Below are 9,533 nucleotides of genomic sequence, written 5' to 3' on the forward strand. Positions count from 1 at the left end.
GATCCTGACACTTTGCAGGAAGATGTCTCTGCTAGACAGACAGGAAATGGGGGTGAGGGGGCCTGGCAGAGTCCACGCAGTCTGTAAGGGACCCCAGGCTCGGAGCAGAGGTCTTTGCACCAAGGCTTCCCGTGTCAGCCAGCACCCACCCCAGCCAGGTCACTGCAGCTGCCGCACCTCGGGCTTCAGCCCTCAGAATAACCCCTCCTTTCCCGTTCATCTCCTCAGATTCGTCTCCAAGAAAGTCTTTTATCACTTAACTGTTGACCGGCCTGTGATCTACGATGGAAGTGATTTCCCGTGATCTCAAGTACCTGGATTTTACTAGCTTCACATTTTACACACAGGAAACGCTACTCCTCCTCACTTGTCACGTAAAGCACCTAAAAAACCCAGAACACAAAAAAGAGCTGCTCGAAAGCTATCAGTCTCCACTATGCAACTTTAGGAGACGGGCCCTTGGCTGCTCCTCAGAGCCACGTTGCTCCGAGCGCTGGGTACTCGGCCCTGTGCACATCGCTCTTAGCCCCGTGGCTCGAAAGGGCTGAAGTGACATTTTCCATTGTCCTCACACCCTGAGGGACACTATGCCAAAGGTTTAAACACTCAGGAAACCATTGGCCTCTCCAGGGGGCGCAGTTGGCTCCAGGCCTCCTGTGAAGAGTTTCCTAGGACAGAGGGGTCCCACCTTCCACCCATGGAGAGACACAGCCCCCCTCTGCCCAGCCAGGCATCATGGGTGACCATGAGCTGGAATGCCTGGCCAGACCCTGTGGGGTCCTCGAGTCCTCCCCGGGAAAGAACGTCAGGGTGCCTGGGGGCCCGCCTGAGATCCCATCTAGCTTCCTCCGTCATGCTCCTGTCCCCGCCTGCCCGGGGAGTGTGGGGCTACTCAGAGGGGCTGCCAGCTGCACTTTTCTCCTGGCCCTTCTATCTGGGCAAGTCTGTCCTGGGGCAAAGCCCTCCACTCAGCTGGGCCTCTCAGCAGCTCAAAATACCACCCTAAGAATCAGAAGTGAAGCTAATCCAGGAAACAGAACCCACCTACTGAGGCCTGCAGTGCAATCTACGTCCAGATGGCCAGAGCCCAGGTGCTGGGTAATGTCCACGCCATGACCAAAAGGCTGGACGCATCAGCCTGTGGGGCTCACCCCTCAGCCTGTCTTTGTTTATATTAACAAGAGCTTCTGCAGATACGTTTACTAGTGATCATATACAGGGTAGGAACCACTTTTAAAAATCGGGGGCTTCTTAAGAGAAGTCTTTGCTAACTCAAGTGCAAACGGGCATAATTCATGAATCGGCTCTTTGCTCACCTCTCGGTCCCTCCTCCCCACCTGCCTAGATTCCCCACACCCCTTTTGCCCACTTCCTGCTGCTCAGCCTGCACCTGACACCTGGGAGCAAATGAATCCTCTGTCCTTTTCCGGGACAAGAAGCAGATAATCTTCCTGTTCTCTGTGGCCCTTTTCTGCCACCACAGAGAGCTCCCCTTTGACAGCCTCTCTGTGCCCTGTCCACAGGGCAGTCAGGACCCAGGTCCTTCCGCAGTGAGCAGAGATCTGACCAAGCAGCCCACCTTAGCTGTGGTCGGGGGAGAGGGTACCTGGCAAGGCAACTGCAGGTCTGAGTACCCCGCCAGCCCTTCAGCTAGCCCAGTGACTAAGCCGAGCCACACCACGTCGAAGCTTCGTCTCCTCATTCACGAGCCTGGTCTGACTGGTTTTGAGAACTGACAAATGGGTCAAGAATCCTTGGCCAAGTTCATTTCAGACCCCATACCCCCCAGGCGCCAGCAGAGGTAGGAGGAAATGACTTTGGCAGTAGACTCAGAACTTCCATTTAAACAGGAGACATAGGCACTGCCAGGCACTTTAAGTGGGGCTTGAGACATGGTGAACAGAACCTTCCAGAGAAGAGCTGGCCCTCTCATGCTCTTTTTCCTGGGAGAAAGCCAGGAGTCTCTAGCATCTCATTGAGCAAGGTCCTGACGGTGCCTAGCACCAAAACAGAAATAGCCAGGCCCCCAGAGACTTCCTAGACGCGTGCTTGTCCTTACAGGGTGCCACACTGCTTGAAAGTGAACTGCCCTGCCTTTAAATCCATCTCCCCCTTGAAAAGGATAATCAGATGTAGCTGGATCACCACTTGAGAGAAACAAAAGACCCCGAAGCATCTGGAATCTCGGTTTGAGTGCTTAGCTTTCCCAGGATACCCCGGAGACGTGGCCAAGCCGACGGCCCTCTGCTCATGTTACCACCGTCACCTGCAGCTCGAATCAGCATTTCTCGAGGGGCTGATGTGTTTCCTGCGGAAGGCCTGAGACATTCCATCTGAGGCTTGTTCTGAACCTTTGTCACTCGACCCAGCAGGGGACCAACTGCAGCTTAAAAAAAACCTGTGGCTCTTGGGAAGCCAGCCCAGAGCCACTGCCGCAGGAGCTCGCTGGCCCCTCGCGCCAGCACTGCAGACGGCGATGGCAGTGGTGCACAGAGGCCTTCGCCTGCCCGCTGCAGCCCCACCCTGCCTCTGCAGCGTGTTTATTTTTTTGTGCTGAATGGACTCTTGTTCTTCGTTACTTTGCTGTGGGAGCTCGGGTTTGCTGTGCCGCTAGAGGACATCTTGGCATGTTTAAGTATGGCTTATATAAACTGCTTTCTTACTTTAAGCAAGTTCCCAACTTTACTGAAGTTTGGGGGTTGAGGTATTCTTTTTAATGCAAACAATAATGAAAAACAGCTACTGAAAGTGGTGGCCCCAGCCAGTAGACTGAATTAACACTAAAAGTCAACAAGTAGGAAACATTCTTGGGATCCCAGATCACTATCTTAAAAAAAAAAAAAGAAAAATCCCCCAGCAGCCTCTTTGGGGTCTGGCTGAACTCTCTGAATAACTGTTGCTATTTAGTATTGATTAGTGCCAGCCGCCTTGCTCACCACTGCCTTGGAAGACAGTGATCACCCTCGCCCGGGAGCACGGCCTGTCAGCACCCTCCTCCACCGCCAGCAAGCGTGTTTGAGAGAAAGCATAGCCCCTGCAGAGCACTTCTGGCTGGAGCCCACCTACTCCACATCCGCTGGACCAAGAGCAGGCAAGGAAATTCTCAAGCAGAAATCTGGAACTGAAACACTACATAGGGTCTGAAAAGTAGGAACGCAAGCCACACTAGATAATTCAGAGATAAAGGAGATGGGTTTTTTTTTTAATTATTTTCAGTTGTCACTCACCTTCGGTGGTGAAGCCATTCCAGACTCATCTGAAGAGAAATCCCCATTTGGGGATGAAATCTCAATGTCTGTGTTTTATCATTCTGGTTATCTGTCCACCATATGCTTTTATAGGAGTTTCCGTTTTAGAAGCCCACCTTGGTGACTCCACCTTGGAGAATCCCAACCTCAGCTCAGAGGTGTTGAGAATGAGAGCAGAGCCACCCCCTGCAATGCTCAGAACCAAGGGTCACCCGGCACAGAGAATGTGGAATCAGCCATCTACGTTTACCAAACACTTACCCCAAAGGTTCTTTTCAGTGGAACCCTGGGTGAATTTTTCTCTTTTGTGGTGCTTCCAAGGAAACAAAGGCAGTTAATAATGCCTTTCCTCTCTTAAGCTCTTTTTCAAAATAACACAGTACATCTTTAAATTTGGGAAGGCATTTCTGATGAAAAGACTTCCTCAGAACCTGAGGACAAGGGCTATCCGGAGATGCTCCTGTTCCCCCATGGCTGCAGAGCAACAGCGAAGCCTCAGTTGGGTGGCTTTCAAATCGGAATTGCACTTTAATTGACCAATCCTCAATGCTCGAGGCCTTATGGGATAGTGGGTCTGGGAACCCATCTCTTTTTTATCTGCCAAAGAATTACCAGAAACACATCAAATGCCAACTCTCCACCTGCTCAGTGGGGGTGAGGAACTTTTGTATCCCAAAACAGTCCATATAGCATCTGCTGCACCATTTGAGAATGTCTTATTTTTAATCTCAGGATTTAAATAAACACTTTGACATTGAGAATGGCGTCACCTTTCATTCCATTGAGACGTAAGGTAAGAGATGCAGTTGCACACAGCAGAGTTGGGACAAAGCTATTGGGCCGTGTCAAGTCCTGTGACTTTTCAAAAGGGAGAGAAAAAAAAAGGCAGCTGTTCTAAGAGGTTGCCAAATTGGCCTGGTATCTGGACCCACAGTCTGCGCTGAGGTCCGAATTCAGACCTGCCTCAGCCAGTCCAGTGCACCAACCCACTGCCCTCTGCCAGAAGAGCTTCTGCGTTCAGCGAAATTCCCCAGCCCTCCCCTGGTCCACGAAGAGCAGCCTGATTTACCAGAATGATGGAGTCGGGGAGGAGGTCACAGGTGGCCTAAAACCATGGTTAGCCAAGCTGGATCCAAATCTAGGCAGAACTGCTAGAGGAGGCAGCAGAGAGGGGCAGCAAAGACCCTGGACATGGGCCCCGAGAGCCGTGTCCCAGTCACTCCTCCCCTGGGCGGACTGAGCTTGGGCCAGGCAGTCCATCCGCACTCACCTCTGGGGCGCCCTGCGCCCCACAGGGTCTTCGCAGCCCTCCTTCCCTCCACTTCCCTTCTTCCAGCCTTCCCCTTGCCTTGGATTCTCCTGTGGCCTCTTCTTTCATCAGTTACTCAGGAAGAGATTACACTTTCTGTAAGTGTATTGTTCCCGGCAGGTCCAGGACCCTGTTTCTTTCATCCTCATCTCCCTCCTCTGCCTCACCCCACAGCATCGAGCACAGAGCATGATGCTCACCAGCCTCTAAATCAGCGAGGACCCTGGGCACCATGGTCAGCCCTAGGCCATCGACAATCCCACTGGCCAACTTGGCCAACTCCCAAAACCCCCATGGTAGAGAAGGACAAAGGTCAAGCCCACAGGGGCGATTTGGGGAGGATGGAGGTGAGCTGGTTACTGGATTGGACACGTGTAACCTCCTGTGCCCTCAAGCCTCTCCTGTCCAGTAATGGAAGAGTGCTCTATCCAAGTGCCTGAAAGCACAGCAGAAGGAATTCTGTGTTCCTAGGAGAGGCCCTGCAGAGAGGCCACGTGGACAGAGCCTAGGAGAAGGACTGGGACCCACAGATAGAGGCTGCTTTATCTGGGCTGGGACCCAGGGCCTCCGCGCCACCATCCTGGTGCACCGCTCCCCACCTGCTGAGCCGCCCCCAGCTGAGCAAACCAAACCTCCGCTCCTGGTTTTCCAAGCCCCCACGCGATTCCGGGAATTCTAGCCCCTCTCAGTGTCCGTAGACGCGTGCCGCTGCCCACGGTGCCTCTTCCGCCCGGAGGATGTAGCGATTCCCCTGGTGACTCAGAAGGACACTTCAGCCAGGGTCAGCCCCTCTTGGTTTGAAGATGCGTGGGAAAAATCTGGCGAGTGGAGCCCGCCGCCCACACACATCTGCAGAGCAAATAGATGGTGAAACCTGTCGCCTGAAATGAGAAAACGGACTTTTATTGAGAGAGCGGTTAAAGCTGAAGCCATCAAAACCCAGGGGAGAGCAGAGCTATTGTGAAAGCCACTCAAAGTGGGTTAGGGTTGAAAGAAAGGTCAGCCTTTTACTTTTCCCACACCCGCTGGTTTCTGAAGAAAGATTGTAAAGCCGAGCCGAAGCATTATCACCAATCTCTGGTCTTTGATGTGTGTCCCCTCGTCCCTCCCCCATCCCTCGAGCTCGTGGGGGAGGCTGGAGGCTGGTGTGGTTTCCTCACCCCTTCTGGCAGGTTCATGCTGAGGTTAACGCACATTTGGCAGCCCCATCTGAAGCCTGGAATGAGTTGTCTTAGCTCCATAATGAACAGAGGGAGCCAGGCCTCTCCAAATCCGAGGTGCGTGAGTGTCCTTCCCCAGGGAAGGCCTCATTTCCAGAGCGCCTGTGGCTGCGGCAGGATGCTCAAGGGAAAGGCGATTTCAGGGAGACCTCCCACTGAGCCCTAAGGAGAGAAGGACACCTTTTCTGGGAGGTCACCCATCCGTCTGCCAGGTCAGTGGGGCAGGCACCGTCTTCTCCTTGGCATGAGAAAGGAAGGCGGGTGGGGGTGGGGGAGGCCCAAAGGATAGCAGAGCAAAGGAGGGGTAAGAAAGGAGGGTCAGCCGCAGGAAGGGCCTTCGCCAGGGCCACACCGCAGGCCAGGTGAGCAGGTTAGGCTTTCTCATGGGAGGGAAGGAGGGTGGGGAATGGCAGGTTTACTGAACAGACGAGAAAGGCAGTGACTGCAGACCTGGAGAAAGGAATCCAGTTTGTTCCTCTGACTCTGAGGCTGACTTCAAGCCCCCACGTGCTTTCACAAGGTGGCCACAGCATCAGCCCTCAAGTGGCCTTTGCACAACAGACGGGGTCTATGTGTGAAACCAGAGGTCTTTGTAAAGACAGACCTTCTGCACCAGCAAGGGACCCCACAGACCTGTTGGGTGTTTTCAGAAGGACCACACATTCATGCCCCCAAGATGAACCTGTGGAAGAGGGACAGGGACCCATTAGGCCCAGATCAGGAGCACGGGCTCCTTGGTTATCAAGGATTCAGGTATTATCAGGAAAAGCCCAAGACTCACCGAGGGCTCAATTTTGCTCCAGAGTCAAGCTGTTCATTTATTAAGTGTCAGTAAATACAAAGCAAGTAGCAGAGAGTTTCCTAGAAGAAAGTCCTCTTCTTTGGGTTACCTGGTGGCACATTAAAATACAGTCATGGGCACGCCGCATATCAACTCTGGTTCATTGGGTCCAGTTCATTCACAAGTCTGCCAGATGATGATATTGGTGGAGGTGATCCATGGACCACGCCAGAAAGTCCTTGATGATCACCGCTTTGTCACCACTTTGGTTAGAACTTGAGGAAAGGGGTAAAATCAGCTAATGGATCTGTCTCCTAATTCAGCTTTGCCAGTGACCCTCAAATCTTGGAGCCAGGACCTCTCCCTCAGCTCATTGGTCCAAGCACTGGGATGCAGTCATGGAAATGTCATTCTTAGAGAGGAAGATATTTCCAAATGAACCACCTGGTGTGAAACTATCCTACGGGTAAAACCTTTTCACAACCATAGTTTTTTTATGGCTTTATGTTTTTATTCAAGGGACATGTTACCCAACTGGTCATTTGTAAATGGAAAAACATTCCCTTCCCCAAACCTGAAGTAGTTCCGTACATGTCCACAATTTAAGATTTAGAGGAAAAAATATGAGTTTGGTATCAAAGGGTCTGGGTTAAATAGGGATTCCTAAACTGGTCCATACACAGAATTCAGAAGGTCTGTGAACTTGGGAAAATGACCACTTTCCTTTACTATCTAGCTGAAATTTAGATCTTCTTCAATTATGAATATAGACTACATGCCACATGAGTATGCATTAGCAAGACCCGTGACTCTGCCACTGGTGGAAGTGACAGATATTTTCTTGTTACTTGAAAGTTGTTGCAGACCCTTTAAATAGCATTTATGCTCATCTGTACTATGAAATGAAGGTTGTTGTTAGACCTGCTGTAGATTTTTTTTAACCATGTTCATGAAGAGATGTGTATTACTAGTTCACAAATTTATTTTAATAGAGAATTATGCTTCAGTGTAATTGGTTTCCCTTGTAATCGTATATATTTTATTCATTTTAAAACGTTCTGAGATGGCTTTGTTAGATTGTCAAAGGGGTACATAAGGGAAAAAAAGGTTAAGGACCTTTGGGTTCTGGCAGGTCTTCATGGAAAAGAAGAGAAAGATCAGCTCATTGCAGCACTGGTTTATTATTTATAACATATAATTAATAGCAGCATAAATAATTTAATAGGCTCTTGCCATAAGTCAGCCACCTCTTACAGATGAGGAAACCAAAGCCCCAGGGAAGCTGGTAAGTCTGAACCATTTGGAGAACATGTTACTACAAGACCGAGATAGCTGTGGGAGTAGTTTTCTCCAAACCATTCTCATTTCACTGGAAAATAGATTCTCCAATTATTCAAAAAATAACCTTCCATAAACCAGGCTATGCTGTGGCAGTCCTTGGCCTGTAAACCCTTACTGTGTATCATCTTCCATACAAGAGGCTTATCAGTTGTGTACTGAGAATTACAGCTCATGGTCCCCCACTGTCTCAGAGGATCAGATCTCTTCTGGCTCCTACAGGTTTTCTGGATTCTGAAAGCTGAACAAGGGGAAGTGCTGGGGCTCACTCTGCCTTTGTTAGCCTTGCCAGAATATTCTGAGCTCCCTAGGTTGTTAGTCCCACTGAGAACGTGTCAACCACAGTTCTATTAGCGTCTGCTCATTCATTCCCAACTAGCTTTATGCCTCCCTTGGTCCCTTTGGTAAAAGGTGGCTCAGCCAAACAGGAAGTTTCCATCAAGTATTCATTCACTCATTTAAATCTGGAGGTCTGTAAAGGTAAGAGCATGATTTTATTATTATTTTTCTTTATTTTTGGCTGTGCTGGATCTTTGTTGCTGCACGCAGGCTTTCTCTAGTTGTGGAGCACGGGCTCTAGGCACTGAGGCTTCAGTAGCTGCAGCAGCCAGGCTTTCTCGCCCCACAGCACGTGGGATCTTCCCAGATCAGGGATGGAACCCATGTCCCTGCGTTGCCAGGTGGATTCGTAACCACTGGACCACCAGGGAAGCCCCAAGAGCATGATTTTTGAGAGGAAGTATATGATGTCTTGGATTTTCTTTAAAATACTGTAGCAAAGGGAGGAGCTAACGGAGAAAGGTAAGAGTGAAGGAAGAGAGGGGGAATGGAGGAGCAAATGAAGGAAGGGAGGCAAATGAAGCGAAGAGTGAAGAGAAAGGGAAAGAAGAGAAGAACGTGGGTGTTGTGGGCGGGAAAAGAATGCAGGGAGTGTTGATCACTGTTGGAACTGAGAGATGGGTATGAGGAGGTTAGTTATGCTGTTCTCGCCACGTTTATGTAAGTGTTTTTTAATTTAATTTTATTTATTTTTTGACTGTGCTGAGTCTTTGTTGGTGCGTGGGCTACTCTCTAGTTGCAGTGCACGGGCTTCTCACTGCGGTGGCCTCCTTTGTAGGCACAGGCTCTAGGGCTCGCGGGCTCAGTTGTTGCTGCTCCCAGGCCCTAGACCACAGCCTTAGTAGTTGTGGTGCCCAGGCTTAGTCGCTCCAAGGCATGTGGGATCTTCTGGGATCAGGGATTGAATCCATGTCCCCTGCATTGGCAGGAGGGTTCTTTACCGCTGAGCCACCAGGGAAGCCCTATGTGTGTTTTTTTTTAATTTTCATATTTAAAGATTTTAAAGCGAAAAGAGCATGAGTGGTGATAACCTGAACTAACTCAGAGGCGGGGGCACTTAGCCTGGCAGTGTCGCACAGGCATGGGCACCGCAGGGCCTTTGCACATGTCATCCCCTCCTCCCAGCGCACCCTCCCTTCCCTTCCTCCTGTAGCTCACTCCTGCTCATCCTTCAGCTCGCAGCTTAATGCCGCTTCCTCGGGCAAACCTTCCCTGCCTGTCATCCCCACGGTAGGTCAGAACCTCTTCTAACACACTCACCAGCGTCTCGAAGCCCTCTCTTCATGACGGTCCGAAGG

General features: G+C 50.6%; 1 protein-coding gene across 2 annotated transcripts in view; it reads left to right on the top strand.

Annotated features, from left to right (window-relative positions):
- The window catches only part of FYCO1 (FYVE and coiled-coil domain autophagy adaptor 1), a 79,223-nt gene extending 75,214 nt beyond the window's left edge, over window positions 1-4,009 (top strand). For both annotated transcript variants that reach the window (XM_061128814.1, XM_061128813.1), the window contains one exon: window positions 229-4,009. In XM_061128814.1, coding sequence (XP_060984797.1) covers window positions 229-304 — 76 coding nt within the window. In that variant the 3' untranslated portion in view covers window positions 305-4,009. The remainder of the gene's footprint in view (window positions 1-228) is intronic.
- Window positions 4,010-9,533: the final 5,524 nt, after the last annotated feature.

This window comes from Dama dama, chromosome 24 (assembly GCF_033118175.1).
Source record: "Dama dama isolate Ldn47 chromosome 24, ASM3311817v1, whole genome shotgun sequence".
NCBI lineage: Eukaryota > Metazoa > Chordata > Mammalia > Artiodactyla > Cervidae > Dama > Dama dama.